This window comes from Anguilla rostrata, chromosome 18, assembly GCF_018555375.3.
Source record: "Anguilla rostrata isolate EN2019 chromosome 18, ASM1855537v3, whole genome shotgun sequence".
Taxonomy (NCBI): Eukaryota; Metazoa; Chordata; class Actinopteri; order Anguilliformes; family Anguillidae; genus Anguilla; species Anguilla rostrata.
Genome location: NC_057950.1, coordinates 12,042,015 through 12,059,300, shown reverse-complemented (window position 1 = coordinate 12,059,300; position 17,286 = coordinate 12,042,015). Strand labels below are relative to the sequence as shown.

Below are 17,286 nucleotides of genomic sequence, written 5' to 3'. Positions count from 1 at the left end.
ATTGCTGGCTTGGAGAGTCCAGCCTCACATTATTAGAAATGAAAGAGATAACAAAGAAAGCAGCGCTGTGGAGAGAGACTCTCATATCCACACTCAGCCCTGTCATCAGCCTGCAACCCAGAGAATACACACACACACACACACACACAGACACACACACACACACACAAGATCAAACACACACGTACGCACACATGCACATAAAAACACATACAGGAGTTCTACCCGAATGCATTTTTGCATCGAAGCCTTTTCTCTACACATGGAAAAAGCACAATAGGTCAAAGGTCAGTGAGTCACTGATAAAGGCAGTACGATAGCTGCCTCCATTTGTGTGAGTCTCCTATCTCCACCAGATTATTGATATTGCTATGACTCTCAAAACTGCCCTCACCTGCTCTTGATGCTATTGACTGGGTCATAGATAAACTCAACCTCGACCTCCTTCCTTTCTTCTTTACAGAACCATCCAGCCCCCCCCGCCCCTCCCCTCCCCTCCCCTCCGCATCAGGCCTGTCCAATCGGTCGGTTCTGCCCAGGTTTCCAGGGTTACAGAGTCTCCATCACTGCCCTTGCTACCTAGCTGCAGCTTAGCTGCTTTTACGGCCACGCCCCCTCGTTCCGTCTCCCATGCGCAGCACTTAAATTAGCACAGTGCATGTGAGGAAAGCTTCCCCTAGTTTCCAATTTGAGCTTCCCCACTGCGCCTCAAATTAAAATGCGCCTCTGGATTTGCACCTCTCTCTGAATAACAATGAGGCATTATCGGGAAAGAATGAGCGCCTCGCACTTATGAATCCGTAAATAAACACATATATCACCGTGGCATACATCACGCTGCACCGTAAATGCATATCTGCCTGCTTGCGCGATTTCGCCCGGTGCAGGCTTCTGCTCCTTCTGCACTCCATCCATCATGCACGTCTGCTGAGGTAGCAGAGGTCAAAGTTCATGCTGAGAACTTATTTTGTGAAAAGGAAATGGAATATATATTACACATGGAAATTAATACATCTTCTTTATTTATAAAATGTGAATGTTAGACATCCAGCGGTATGCCAAGGGCAAAAGACATGTTCGTGTAGCTCTAAGAATGTCCTAAAATAGAACAGGAATAAAAATATAAAGCAGGACTACTTTATAGGAAGAACAAAATTGGAATGTGCTCAATTTGAAAAAGACTTGGGAGTAACAGTTGATCAAAGCCTTTCAGGTTCTGCTGCAGCAGTAAAAAAGGACCAACCAGATGCGGGGTTATACAGCCAAAGGTAGTGAACATAAATATTTTATACAATACTCCTATTATGGTATGACAAAGGTATTGCGAGAGGTCCTGGGGACCGTACTACAAGAAAGATATAGAGGCTCAGGAAATAGTTCAAAGAAGGGCAACAAAATTGGTTCCTGTTATTAAAGATAAAAGCTTAAGATACTTAAAATCTTCAAGCTTAGTAAAAGGAGAGTTAAATAGTTATTTTATTGAGGCGTTTAAATTCATAACAGGGATTAACAAAGTGAACTACAAGAGATTCTTAAAGTTGAGTTCTCTCAGTAGAACGAGGAGGCATAAATGGAAATTAGCAAGAGGTAAATTCCACACAGACATTAGGGAGTATTTTTTTGACACATTGCAGTCACTGCGTGAAATACAGCGAGCACTAGGTACCTTTTAGTGGTAGGAAAATGGTGAGCATTGTTGGGATGAATGGCCTGCTCTCGCCATTGCTGTTACGCTATTATATGTTATGTGCGTGTATGTGTGTTTGCGCATGTGAGCAGGCATGCCTGTGTGTGTGTGTGTGTGTGTGTGCATGTGTTTGCATGCATGTGTGTGCGTGACACCTGGCATTTGTGCACTGTAGACCACATTCACTAAAAAGCTACGCATTTCTCACTGACTGCAAGCTGGAAGCGTGTGTGCTTATGAAGTCTCACTGATCAGGCGGTAACCCTGGTAAAGCTTGGAGGACTTAAACCCACCTCACCTCCAGGTGTGAAGAAGTCAATCATGCCCCACCAATGTGGACTCCAGGTCACAGTCACTTAACAGCTTGATCCTGCAATGAATGTGCCTTTACCGTGCCAAATAGGAGCCTTTGTGTATGTATGTCTGTGTGTGTGTGTGTGTGTGTGTACGTGTGCACACAATTTTTAGCACACAATGTGTATGTGTGTGTATTTGTGGCCAAGTCCTTCTGTGCGTGTTTACAGGCACGCTATATGTGTGTACGTGCGTGCATTGAGAGTTCAGAAGCGGTCTGTGCAGAAGCACTTTAGGAAGATATTCTCATGTCTGTAGGCACAATCGCAGTGTCAAAGCCAGGCCAAGCATTCCTTACACACCGAAACCCAAATATTTCTCCAACAGTGGGTTCATTTAGCCGCCCTGCACTCAAAGACCGCCGCCCTGTTCGCCGTGGAGACGCCATTACTTCCGCCCGACAGAAGGCTGTTTATTGGGCCTGCGCCTTTTGAGAGCCTCACAATCGAGCGTCCCGTCTCATCGACCCAGACGCCTCGAAACGCCTGGAAGCGTGCGTGCCGCGGGAGGGACCGGGTCGGGGGCGCGGGTCGTGATTACTGGGGGGGGGACATCCCTGGGAGACAGGGCATTCCACTCATTGCACTTTCTGTATGAATTTCATATGGAAAAGATGAGGAGGACTGCGGGGCTTTTCAGTCTACGGCTTGTAGATGATTAGCTGCCAAACCCGCAGGACCTGGGACAGCCTAAATGCTTTAACAGCGCATAAATTGAGATGGATCTGTCAACCAGCAAACACAACTGGGCCACCGTCACTCAGCGTGTGTTCTGGTGATAGCAGGAGGAGGCAGAACTCTCCGGGACACTCCGCAGTTCAGTTTAAAGCCCGCTGTTGATTAGGCCACACTGCTGTTAGACTACATGTGTTTCCCTGTCTAAGCTGCAAGGGTCCTGCTCTGATCTCAACCTTCTGCTTGAGGATGTAGGTCACACATAAGCGTTTCCTGGGTTACGCGGAGGATGTAGCCATGTCCTGAGCCCATGCTCATCCGGTTAGCCACATCCCCCTGTCTGAAGTACCATGACCTCCCACCAGCCCTGCTACGTTATCAGCGGGGAGCTGCAGTGGACTAGGAAAGACCATTCTGTTGACTGGGAGCGGAGCACACTATGCTTCCCACACCACTAATTAGCTCTCGCAAAAAGAAGTGGTGTCAAGTGTTCGTCTGCGGGTAACAGAAAAGGCTTGTGACAAAAGGCCAGGTGAGGGGTTTCGCTACGGCGGTGGGCGGAGCTGAAAGCCGCGGTCGGGCCGTATCGATCGGCGAGCACGGACGCTGAATCCCAGGCTGTAAAAGCATCACGGCCGAACCCAGGGAGATATCCCAGGGATAACGTTATCTTGTGTCTTACAGCTCTAAAGGAAACTTTTCCGCCGCCTTCCCCGATGACCGGGATTATCCTCCCCGGGACCGCTCGGCCTCGGTCCACCGCTGTCAATCCACAAACACCTGGCGGTATCAGAGTCCCCGAGCGAACGCCGGCCTTTCTGCGCCCAATTCTTTCTGAAGTGCGTATCGGGGAGCGGAGAGAACTGAAGGCGGGCAGCGACAAAGGGGAACTTAAACGAGGTCAGCCACTCATCAGCCCATCAAACAGAGAGGAAGAGGAGAGGAGGAGGAGGAGGAGCGGAGGACAGGATGCAGACCAGCACACGGTCAGGACTGCTGATCCGTTACTCACACGGCGGTACAGGGCCTCGCCCTGAGGAGCAGCCACAGTGAGACCAGTTCAAACTGGCACACGAACCCCCCACCCCCCCTCCCCCCCAGCCCCCGACCCCCACTTCCTGCCCCCATCTCCCGTCCGCTGCCACCCATGGAGAGTCACTTTAGCAGAACAATGAACACGATCCGATTTGAGCACGCACATTAACCTCAGGTTCCTAATGGGGACACCCGTGACCACTTCATGGAACAGTCATCTGCACACACGGGCACACACGCAGACACACACGCACGTACAAAAACACACACACACAAACACAGAAACACGCACACACGCATAGACACACGCACCAGTTTACGTGCAACCAAGGTTCAGATTTCAATGTAAATAATATCGTTTCTCTGCTTTGATTAATACGATGCTCACAGCGACATGTCCAGAATAGGACAGTAAAGTATGAGAAATAGGACAGACTTTGTGGATGTGAAAATCTAGGTTACGGACACACCATACAATTACCCCAATCAAACAAGCTTCTATTTGAGCTATGCCGCACTGCCCTGATTCTACAGCATTTCTGCTTTGATGTATGTTACCTTGACTCCCACCGAACTCAGCAGATAACTTCAATTACTACAGCACGTACTGTACTAACATTTAGAGAGAGTGGGGGTAATAATAAGATCAGAAATTAACCGGTTCGAGAGAACATTGGGAGAAAATGTGGGTCAGTCATTCAGCCTGCAAGGCCTATTCTTTACGTAACTTGTACTCTCAGTTACCTCTTAGTCATTACATTCAATTTTCCACAGCTGCCCAGTGTCTGAAAGGGTTGAAATGTGACAGCCAGTGCTGTACATTTCATTCCTCAGATGGGAGGGGGGCTATTGTTGGCACTTGAGGTGGTGGGCTAACATCTGTCACAGCATTTTCTTTGCTTCTCTTTCAAAAGGATCGAAATCTTCCCGCAAGTATGAAAGCTGCTGAGAGACAATGCATTCGGGCTGAAAACAGGGACAATGTGGTTCCCTAACAGGAGGGGGAGGGGCCGCACCCCGTCATAAACACCAATCGGCTCGCCCCGTTTGAAAAGGCACGGCCATACACAAGGGTGCTGGCAGAGAGGAGGGGGGGGGGCTAACATCCAGCGGGAATTCTCCTTGGCTGCACAGCGACAAAGTCGAAGCCCTGGCTGCTGCTGTATCCATGCGCGACGATCGTAATCCGCCCTGCTCCAAAAAACATCCACAAACGCAGAGCCGAAGCTCTGCAGGCAGACGGAGCGTGAGCGCGTAGCGCGTAGCGCTGAGCGGAGGCAGACGCGCAGTCGATCTGCTTCGGTTAGGGCTGGCAGGTTTGCTTCGGGGTGCGCGTCTCTCAGGGTCTGGCTCACGGAAGGCCGGGTTCGCAGCGCTCCAGGCCGAGGCCGAGGCCTGCGGCTAGAGGAAGCCAGGTTTCTCGAACCTTCGGCGCCGGGGTCAGAGCCCGCCCCCGCACCCAGGGCTCTAATCGGATGAGGAGAGACGGCGTGCGGTTAGAGGGGTGGAATGGGGTCGGTGGGTCGGGGGTCCTGTGAGAGCTTTGACCGGTGCTGGTGTTATGGCTTTCGCCGCTGACCACCCCCCCCCAACCAACCCACCCACCATGCCCTGCGCCATGGCAACGCCGAGCGTTCAGAGAGGAGGAGGGGAAGGAGAGCAGTAGTTTTTTGGATTGTTTTAGCCTCCTCCAGCACTCCTCACACAGCGCCGGTTGGGGCCCGCAGGGGCAGCGTCTAGGGGCCCTCGTAGGCCGCAGATTTCGTTGCTAAAATCCATACCACTCCGTGACCTGCTAAAGCTCAAGCCCTCAGGCTAAGCAGATGGACTTGGTAATCCCTTAGATGGGGGCAGACCAGTGTGTGGCTGGAGGTGGTGCTGGGGAGCTAAGAGGGGGTGCTCCTCCCTCAGAACCCCAGTGCAATGAGGTGCACTGTGCTGCAGGAGATGCTAAAGGATGCACTTACTCATGGTGGGTAGGAGAGCTCCCATGAAGTGTCACTAGGGAAGCCACATCAGTCAGGTAGCATGCATTTCATTGTCCACCTTACTTGCAATGCATTTTGGGTATTGATTTTCCTGCTCAGCCCAAATGAGCAGAATTCACCACAAATTCAAATGAAAGAGTTTTCATTACGCGAAACACCGTCACAAAACGTAGGGGAGTTAACCCCAAACGGCCAGGTCAAATTTCCACTCCATCACTTTTCATTCTGAATCCCAATCACCCCGCACACTGGCAGCTGATTGGCTGCTCAGTCCTTTGCATTCCAAATCCAACTTTCAGCCCAAGTGCGAGAGAACGTTTGTGCCCAGACTGCCTTCGCGGAATACTTAAAAAGAAGAAAAGCACACACCTAAATCCATGCACCTCACAGAAATCTGAAGGTGTGACTGTATTTGTGAGACTTACAAAACGTGAAATCTGCCACTTTATCAGTATAATGAATTTATGTTTTTGTTTTATACTTTAGCAACGTTGCCCTAAGTTCACACCAGTGAACGCCCTGAAAGTGAAATGTAAATGCGAGAGTGAGAAAGTGAGTCAGAGACAGCAAAAGCATGAAAGCAAGAGAGATCGAGAAATGGAGAGGGTGAGAGTGAGAACTCGAGTGACAGAGAGAAAGCAAGAGAGAATGCAATAATACAAAAGAATGAGTGAGGGGGAGACGGAAGAGAAAGAGAAAGACGGGGAGAGGGAGAAAGAGATACGTGCTCCCACATTGACCCTCTGCTGAGCGTGCCGCATGCAGAACGGTGTGGTGGCTCCTCGTACCCGCTGTCTGATGGGGGCCAGGGGGCTGCGGAATGGAGGTGCTGCATGACAGACACCATTCTGAAGAGGAGCCGACAGGGAAATCTTTTAAACACCACGTCTGTGGGGTAGCTGGACTCGCATCTCCTATGGAGCCGTTCCACTGTGCTATCGCCCCCCCCCCCCACCCCCACCGTATGCAAACTGTTCAGGGAAACGGTCTGATTCCCTCCTGAACTTTCTTTTACTTTCCGTCTCCCTCCCTCATTCACACCCCTCGTGTGAATTCAACCCCTTCAGATGTACGTGGGTCGCATGTTCATTTTCTCCATTATTTATTTCTGCCAGAGGATTTTCAATAGCAATCCCTTCGGAGCATATCTCAGAGAGTGAAATTAAGACAGAATTCAGAGGATGGTATGAAAAAAAATCACCTTCCCATGATCCCGTTCTCTCTCTCCCCCCACAGCCCTCAGCTCACCCACTTTAGCCACATTTATCATTATGAGCTCTTGGAGGTAAAGCTCTTTCCGTTTCGCCGCAATTAGTGTCCCGTGGACACGGACTGCCATTTTGTTTCCTGTCCCTAGGCGCGTGCGGCACTCTGAGGGAAGCAGGCTTTCAAGGCCTGGGCTTGGGGGTCTCTGCTTGAATATTTATAAAGGAGAAAGCAGAGGAGACTTCCACTCTTTGACTGCACAGTATCCAGGTTCAGAGAGAGGTCGCACTCAAAGATATCCCACAATGCCTCTGTGAACTAGCGGCCTCCTTCCTGCTATGTATGAATGGCAGGTTTAGAGAAAAGAAAAAAATATAGAGCTGGAGGGAGGCAGGAAAGGAGAGGGTGTGAATGAAGGGATACTTTTTTGTTTTAAGCTTTTCTTGCCACCCCCAAAATCCACATGCACCTCGCAGTTTGGCACTTTTCAGCGATTATTACAGAACTAACCACAATCCATAACCACAAGAATAATAGCGCACACTGAGTCCTTACAAAAACCGAATACTGTAATCTCTGACTTCATGATGTAAACACAGACTACAGTTCAACCTAATCATAATGCACAATAGTCTGTCTAGACTGCAATCTAACAGGTATGCAATAACAAATTTTGAGATGAAAGATTTTATTTTCTGTAATCTAAAAACTTCATGTCGCACAGTGAATGTGGAATTAACGTTACACTTCGTCAATTAAAAAGCACTCTGTAAAGCTAATTAGTTAGCTTTTTACATGAAAAGCCTTTTTGTTGAGATGCATATTTTAAATAACTTCTTAAATCAGAACACATTTACATTTCTCTTTCTACTTCAAAATCAATAATTTAAAAGACTGCCTATTACAGTTGTGCTAATACATATGAAAAAGGAGGGAAAGAAAGAGAAGACAACAGCAGCAGTGACAGAAAATTAGGAGAGACAGAGAGAGAGACAGAGGGACAGAGACAGAGAGAGAGGGAGAGGTAGTGAACAATATTGTGAGACAGATAAAGATTGCAGCACAGACAGGACAGTGGGGGTGGTGATCCTGTATGGAGTTCACACCTCCTTAGACATGAGGACTCAGCGGGGGAATCAGCGATGACGGCCGGACTAGCGTCAGGCTGAACCTAAACCTATTAACATTTTCCCACCACAGAACAGGGGCTGGAGGAAGCCAGGCTGGGAATATATTAACATTTGTGCGGCCTTCCTGCAGGCCTCGCTGTCACCTGTGCAGGGCCCACTCCAGGTTACCCTGCATCCGTCAGCACTTGGCACTTGCCATGCAGGAGAATAACAGAAGGGAATAATGACCTGACTCTCTCCATTTCTTCATGCCGCTAATTTGCATGAGAAAGTCGGCTGTTGTTTCAGCTGGAAAAACCTCTGTGCCTCACTCTTTTTACACACACACACACACACACACACACGCACACACACAAACACACACACACTGCACACACACAACACACAAACACACACACACACACACACACACACACACACACGTGCACGCGCACGTACGCACCCACACATACACACACACACGGGGCTGGCGCTTGCTACTATAAAACTAATTGCAATTATTTGCACTTTCCAGTGTGCTGTAGCAGAGTGAGACATGAATGTCCAATCATAAGCAAAAACATTCAATGCGACGTGTGTGTGATGCGATGCAGCTTAATGAGAACCATCAACATCTCATGTCTCTAACTCATCTCATCATTCCTCCATCCATGCATCATCTCATCACCTCTCCGTCTCCTCCGGAAAATCATCCTCACTATTCCTCCCATCCTCATGTGCACAAACTCATCCTCAACCCATCACACCCTTCCTTCCCCCCGTCCTCTCACTGCCGGGCTGAAGGCTCAACACTGTTTCCCCACCCTGCAACACTGTCCTCCTTACTGAACTGTATTTCTATTCCAGAGAAATTCAACAAACCAAAAGGCCACTGATGCAGAAATGTAAGTGTGGTATCTGCCCGGATAAACTATATTCGTATGTGTGAGTTTGTGTGTACACGCAAACACGCTTTAAATGACTGAAACATTGCTTCTAGTTAGCATACAGTTAGGATCAACAGATACAGTAACAGTGAAACAAACAATTCAATGCAATATGAGGAACAAGGCGAATACAAATAAACAGAGAGCTTTTGGAAAGTCAGTGACAACACCGACAGTGTAGGATTTTTAAGGAGCTGAAGCTATTAATACCAAACCCAGGAGGAGGGGGGTGTCAGAACTGTGCATGGTTAACATTCCATTCAAGTAGAACAGCATTCCACCTCATTTCATATGCATTTCATTTCATATGCACTAACAAATTTGCTCACTGAATGTTTGCGAAATGGGTGTGGATTACCATGACTTACATCAAAAACAACACGATGTAACACAAACAGCTTAAAATGTGGAGACTGGCTCCCTTGGCTTTGTGACAGCTTGTGTCTCAGACTAGGTTTAGCTTGACAAGTGTACACAGATATATTGTAAATATTTGCCCAGAATGAATGTACGCTGCCTTCAGCCTGAACTAAAAATGTCATAAGGAAATTTCACCATACCACGGATCTTACATCAGCATGGCTTAGAAAAAGGGCTCTCCTCTGCCCCCTGGTGGTAAACAGGATTTTCACTGTCAATGCAAAATAAACTCCTATGTGTTGAGGCTATTTCCACTGTTTCCAGTCTTATCAACTTTCCAATGGTGCAATTGCATTGTTTATGTATATATATGGTTTAAACTGATACAGGGACATACAGAAGAAGAAAGAGAGATTTTGAGCAGCACAAAAGGGAAGATTCTGTTCAGGAAAGTTACGGTACTCTAAAAGCGACATATGAAGGGTATGGTTCAGGTTTCGCAAGGGTTTTCATACATTAAGCATGCGTGGGTGTGTGCGTGTGTGCGAGAGCGTGTCTGTGTACATGTACCTCTGCGTGTGCATGTGTGTGTGCTTGTGTGATTCAACAGTGTCTTTGGTTGCCAGTTTCTACACTCTGCAGGTGGGCTTATTGCTCTGTCTGGCTTCATAACCCTTGAGAATCACTGAATGCAGCAATAACTTACAATGAGGCGCCAAAAAATGTGGAGCTTCACACAAGACTCAAGTTAAATTTATACAGTGAAGATTAAAAACGGCCTGTCCAGGTGTGCCTGCACTTACCTGTGTGTTTCCTGTAGCACGGTGAAATTATCATATTATCAATGCAGGATATTAAAAAACTGATTTCCAATCTCAGTAGTTTTATTTGGTTAATATGCAGGTGAAGAATGTGCGTGTGAGAATCACAATAAATCAGTGGATTCATCGTTGTTGGATTATTCAGCCGAAAATCCTTTGAAACAGTGGGAAGAACATGCGCAGTGTGTACACATCTGTGTGCAGACCCAGAGGGCAACGCAGGAGAGAGAAACAGGAAGTGGCAGGAGAGAGAAACAGGAAGTGGCAGCGGACTGACCGTCGTTGCAGAGTGGCCCTCCGAAAGACGTCATGCTACAGTCGCAGCTGAAGCCCTCCCACTGCTGCAGACACACGCCCTGATTGGCACACGAGTCCTCCTGACAGGTGGTACTGGGGCCTGGCCAATGAGAAAGAGAGAGAGAGAGAGAGAGAGAGAGAGGAATAAAAAGAGCAAGAGAGAGAGAATGAGAGAGACAGCAATCGAGAGAGAAGGAGAGAGGACGAGAGCGAGTGAGAGAGGGAGACGGAGAGAGGCACAGAGAAAAGGAAAGCGAGAGAGAGAAAAGGGGAGAGAGCGAGTGATAGGAAACAGGGAAAAGAAAAACAAAAAGAGAGTAAGAGGCAAGGATACGGAGGATAAGAGAAGAGAGGGGGCAAAGGGGCGAGCGAGTGTGGGAGGGCGGGATGGGGGCATAATTCCGTGGACTTGACCGTCTTGCAATTCGATTGGCTGCCCTGGGTCCCACATATACTATCTTACATAAAAGCTCATCAACAGCATATCAGCATGTCAACTGCTGATCATTTTGAATATTGCAGACACCCAGAACAGACAGGCAGCCATTAGCCAATGATGCTTTACTGGCAACACTCTTGCTGTGCTCCGACTAACAAGTTACAACTATCCAACACTGTGTTTTATGGACCCAAATGTTTGTCTTTATTATTTTTGGCTTCAGCTTATTAAATTACACGACTCAGAGGAAATCACGGTCTAACACGAAGAACAAAACAGGTCATAAAAGATACTTGAATATCTTTGTTTTGAAACATTCAGATAACCCAATAAAATACCTGGAACAAATACACAGAAGCCTTCAGACACACGCACACGTGCACACACACAGGTGCTGTTTGAGAGTGAGGAGTTGCTCCTTATCTTGTTGACACTGGGGAGTGTGTTCCTCAGTGCTTGGGAATGAGACAACGGTGGAACTGCAGGCCTTCATTCAGGCAAATGGGATTTTTAGTTCTCATTTTCCAGGGAGCCGACAGAGCAGAGCAGAGCAGAGCAGCCCAGCCCTGCCAAGGAAACCTCCAGCATCTGCAGCCATTACTCCAGCCCCCCGAGACTCCCATAGGCCCTCACTTCTCAGTTCACATTGTGGCATTTAGTGGCTTAGCAGAGGCCCAGAACCAAGGTGCATTGCAGCATAGGCAAGTCAGCAGCCTGTAGCCAAGGTATGTAACGTTTAAAGCAGAAAATGACCTGGTAAAATAAAAATGTACTTTGCTATTGGTCCTGTGCTAATGTGCTCGCACCTGAAATGTGTTTTCCCTAACACAGAGACCACAAAAACACATTTGCACACATTCACTCACACACCCCAACATACCAAAAAGAAAAAAAACATACCCACACAAATGCCCAGAAAAATTAAGATTTAAGCTTATTATCAAGGTTATGCAATATTTATGTGTATTTTAAAACCAAAGGTTTTTTTATCTTTGTTGTAAGTTGTTTCTCTTTAACTCCATTGAGATAGTCTTATGGTCAGCTCATGACCGGCTAAAACAGAGAAATCTGGGGAGGAGCTGACGGACGCTTATGCCCCTCCCCTCGCCATAGCCCTTAACCCCCAACAGCCCCAGAAATCAAGTGGTGAGGTGGGAAATTTCTGAAGCTAAAGGAAGCAAAGACAGAGGCCTGACCAGCCCCATAACAACTTACAGCTTCAAAGAAGAAGATTGCTGTGTTTGCCTGGAGTGCAGTAGTGAACTTGTGTTCACTTCGTGTTTGTACTTGTGTTTGTGTTTGTGTGTGTGTGTGTGTGTGTGTGTGTGTGTGTGTGTGAGTGAGACTCAATTAGGATGACAACACTCATAAATCAAATAATAGAAGGCAGTGATGTGTCCACTCTGATTGGTCTGTACTTGCACAGAACATCTTATTGTAGATATCCAATCACATTTTGATGACCATAAGGACCTGACTGAGGGGTGTGTCAGTAGAGTACAAACCATCAGTGTCTGCAGCACCAGCTGTGATCAAGACAATGTCCACTCACAGCTCTGTCCATCTGTCTGTCCGTCTGTCTGTATGTATGTCTGTCATTAATGGGAAATGCCAGTGGAATGAGATAGGGTTAGTATGGATGTTAATTGGAGATTTATGCATCATGGTTAGGCTAAGGTTATTCAAGGTTATTAAAATGAAACATATTATTATTATTATTATTATTCAAGATATGATAATTTCCCTCTATGACCATACTGATACAGAAAATATTAAATCTTTTTTTTTTTCATTTTAACTTTCAATTTTTGGCACTTGAAATTCAAAACAACTTTTACACAATACCTTTATTACTTTTATTATTATTATTATTATTATTATTATTATTATTATTATGCCAGCTTTGGGCTGTTTACGTTTAAAACCTATTCCTCAATTACCCACTGAAAGAAAAGTCTTTATAAAAGAAGCAAGATCAGTACTGGAGAAAACGGCCTGTTCCTGCAGGCTTATCAAAGGATTATAACGACACAATATGCCACCGTGCCTCAGATTTGACGGCCCATACAGTAAGTCACATTGATTAAACTCATTGAAAAATCTTCCTTGTTACATTTCCAAGACCAACTAAAACATAAACATTGGACATTACCTTACATCTACAGTAAATTACAAATTCCAGAACACTGAATGTAATTTAACAAAGCTGAAGCCAGTTCAACAATAGTTTTTTTTTTTGTCGTTGTTGTTGTTTTTTTTAAAGCAATATAGTTTAATCTGTACAAACATGGCCTGCATACATATGTTATTTGCAATTAGAAGATATTAAAAACAGTTCTGGCAAGACTCACCTTATAAGATAAATCTGAGTTGTGCATGCACGATATATGACTCTTCAACTATTAATTTAGACATAAATATGGTGACACACCTATTTTATTTTAATTTTCACAATAATATTTGCAATTCATGTACTCCTGTCAATGGCATGCAGTAGTGACAATAATCCCTGATCACAGAGAACATGAACTGAGCCAAAAGCATGCTTTAAAATTACAAACATGAAGGATATGTGGAAAAAAATAAAATAACTGTTTGAGGATGAATAAGTAAATGAATCAAGAAATCAGGTATCAACACAGAGCAAGACCGGAAAACTCCATAGTGATCAATACAAGATGATTGATTTACACTTGTATTACTATGGCACAACTCATTCAATTTTAAAAAGAAAAAGAAAAGTGATAAAACAAAAGAGAAATAAAGTGAATGACATTGTTTTCATTTATTGTTTTGCAGGGGGAAGGAGGGGTTGCATATGCAGGGTTGGGGACTTCAGACAAACAGAGCTATCTACCTTGCAAGTCAGCTTTCATCAATGCAACTTTTGTCAGCAAAATAAAAGAAAAAAGGGCAAAATATATCAGATGTTAGTAAAAGCATTGAAATGTCAGTGGCAGTAATAAGTCGTATAGAGACAGGGAGAGAGGAGAGAGAGAGAGAGACAGACAGAGGGGGGACGGGCGGACGTGCCACAGAACGTCCACAGAAGAGCGAGAGAGAGGGACAGAAGAGGATGACCGTGAACTTGGAGCATGACTGGAGCGAACCACCAGCCTGAGCCTGGAGAGGGACCAGTCGTTGAAACTTAAAGAGGAAAAAAAAAATAACCGAGAGGGAAAGTGAAAAAGCAGAAGTTGATGAAATTCCGAGGGCAGGGGAGGTAGAGGGGTCAGACGATGGGCGCCCCTCCACCGCGGCCCCTCTGGACCTGAACTACGTGTGCCGTTTGCCTCTGATTGGCCAGGTGAGGCGTCCAATCAGGTTCTCCCGCGAGCCAAACGGCAGAGTGTCATGTCTCTGTGTGTGAAATGCAGCTGACTAGCGTGGGGGTGCCGGGTTTCCTGTGGCAGACGTTGTCTAAAGCTAGCCGGACTCGTTAAGACACACGTGGAGAGCGGTAGGGGTGCACTGCATGCTGGGAATAGAGGACTGCATTGGAAACACAAGCTTCTGATGTTCATGACGTTCATGAATTTGCATCCATTCACACCCATGCCCTGCATCACTTAATCCATTCCTTTCAGTACTGCCAGACGTTCGTGTGGGGTGAAAAAAAAAAATGAATTGTAGAGAAATGTTTTTTTTTTTTTTTTTTACTTAATGAATAAAAGGGTGGTGGGGGGCAGTGGAGGCTTGATATAGTGGAATGTGTGAAATCATAACATGAAATGATTATGGTAAATGAAAATAAAGTTAGTTTATTTTGTATGCAATGCAAAAATCATACCAACCAAACTGAACTGAACTGCTACAAAACATGGCATGCATAATTCAGAGGTTTGCTTTGGGCAAACACTCAGAATCACTCCGCATGCATTATCCGGACTGGGAACATGGATGATGAAATAAGAGAAGCACAAAATAATACAACAAAAGAGGAAATAAAATTGAAATATGTTCAAATCATTTTAGCTCTGGCTTGATTTCATAAATATTCCAATGAGGAAAGACAAACTTTAAGCTACATGAACAAAAAATCTGATTTCAGATAATGAATTCTGTTCATGTGAGGAAGAAGAGAGTAGAAATAAACTGCAGTTGACTGGCAGTATCAGTTAATGTAGACAGACTGACCTGGATCATAACTTGTCTTCAGGTTCACAAAAAAAAGCTTTTTTTCCCCCTTTCACACACAGTTGGGTTGTCTCAGTAATTACTAAAATCCATTTGAAAAAATGTGCTTGGAGAAAAAAGCATCACTCAGTTGAAAGTGAAAGAAAAAATAGCCTAGCCTTTTTTTACAGGTCAAACATAAGGCCAGAAATGGACTGCTTCTAGGCTTGCTTGTTAGCGTGGAGCAGGACAATGATGGGTGGTGCATGCTGGGATGGAATAGTGAGGGGTGCTGTCTGTCAGGAGGGGAAGTAATTTTGGAGCGCTCTGGAGTCCCAGGATGTCCTAAAGGTAAGGCCTCTTACTGTGAATCTATTTCTAAATGAGATAAATATTTTTATTGTGAAGCTATCCTGGTATTTTAATGCAAGACTGTGAAAGAAAGTTATGGCTTTTATTTTGAAGCACCTGAATGGTCCTACATGCACCAGTGATTCGAGGAAATCTAGAGCCGGTTCTGTGCCGGATCTTTGGGTCTCGGTTAGAGGCTGCATGACTAAGCTGCCAAACACTGCTCACATTATCTGTATGGATTACAGAAACAAAGCCCTTCCCAGTCATTCATGCATGCAGAGGTAATTAGGACTGCCTCTAACTGGTCCAGCTAAGGACATATACACTATATTTCAGATTGTTTAAAGTGCTGAAAAGAAGTGTCAAATCATACTAGAACACATACAGTATGCACATGTACACACACATACATACACAGACACACATACACATACATACACACACACAAGCACACACATCCACGTGCACATGAATATACACATATATGAACATAAATGTGCACACACATACACACACATGCGCACACACACACACACAGGAAATGTAATGACATATAACAGCATCGATGCATTATCTCTAGGCAGAGCGCTGCAGTGCTCTCTGCTGTTTCATGTTAAAGGGTAAACTGGACATAATTCACATGGATACTGTACAAGCACATGGAAAAATGAAATAACACTTTGGTGAGATATTTTGGTATTTTGTGGTTAGGCCACAGCCACACAGGCTTTTTTTTTTCAGCAGAATTTGACCGATGACACGAGGCCCTCATTAAAACACAGAGAAAAGACGGCACTGATGAGACACAGCCCCCACACCCCACGGTGCGGGGATACCGGGCTGGTGCAGGTACAGAAGCTGCACTGCGCTTGGCAGTAGCTGGCGTTGGGATTGGCGCTGTCGCCCTCACCTTCACAGCCCCTCTCAATCTGCCCCACGCAGTCCAGGGCGTCCAACAGCAGGTCCGGGAGAAGTCCGTTCAAGTCCACCGACGCCAGGCAGCCCTGAAAGCCCTCCTTGGCGAGGACCAGCTTGGGCAGGTCTTTGTACTGTTCCTTGGCAACGCCCCCGATGAACAGCTTACCTGGGAAACCAGACACAGGCGAAAAGGGCTTCAGGACCCTTCCATGTCGCGTGCTTCCAAACATCCACTCTGACTTTCCCGTTGATCAAACAGTCCACTACTGCCCCCTGGTGGAGCACTACACTGAGCTGTAAACACACAGCCTTCGCTGCAGGAAAGGCGGCAGCAGTTAGAGCACTAATGACGGGGAAAATTAACTTTAAAAAAATAAAAATGTATCTCTTTGGGTCGCTCATTATCAAAAGATTTTTAGCAATCATCTGAATCGATGGAACAATGCCGCTATTGCTCGCCTCATTTCCAAACCCCGACCATAATTTTGACTAAATTTGAAAAATAAGCACTTTTTGTACTCATAGATACAGTATGGTGTATGGCTGCCAGAATTCCAACACCACAGATATACCATTGTTCTTTTACGTCGGCTGCAAAATGACACTATAAACCTATAGAACCAATCCCCGATAACTAATCACACACCAAACACGTTTTGTTCTCTTTTTCTGACCGGCTCTCACTCCTCTGACTCAAAGCTACATGGCTAGCATAGCCGCTTCCACACATCACTGGATCCTGTCCCTGCACTGTTCCGCTCAGCTCAGCCTGATCATCTAATGCAGCTTCCCCTCCGCTGACCTCAGCCCCATTAGGCAGAAAGAGATACTTGTTCTATGATGTCACCAATGGGGCCAACAGGGACAGTTCAGCTGTTTCCCTCACTGACGATAGATTATTAGGTGGCTGTTCACCCACTCAGCAGTTAATTGCATGAGTATACTTCCTATAACGCAACTGTAAGATGTTTCATTCTGTCT

At 45.9% G+C, this 17,286-nt stretch overlaps 1 protein-coding gene across 18 annotated transcripts in view; it reads right to left on the bottom strand.

Annotated features, from left to right (window-relative positions):
- LOC135244961 (neurexin-1a-like) overlaps window positions 1-17,286 on the bottom strand; it is a 312,297-nt gene that overhangs the window by 142,207 nt on the left and 152,804 nt on the right. For 11 of the 18 annotated variants that reach the window (XM_064317662.1, XM_064317663.1, XM_064317681.1 and 8 more), the window contains 2 exons: window positions 16,298-16,471; window positions 10,459-10,578 (listed from right to left, as the gene is read on the bottom strand). In XM_064317662.1, coding sequence (XP_064173732.1) covers window positions 10,459-10,578; window positions 16,298-16,471 — 294 coding nt within the window. Of the gene's footprint in view, window positions 1-10,458; window positions 10,579-13,774; window positions 13,802-16,297; window positions 16,472-17,286 lie in introns of all 18 variants that reach the window. The other 7 variants (XM_064317659.1, XM_064317660.1, XM_064317675.1 and 4 more) reach the window with 1 other exon arrangement.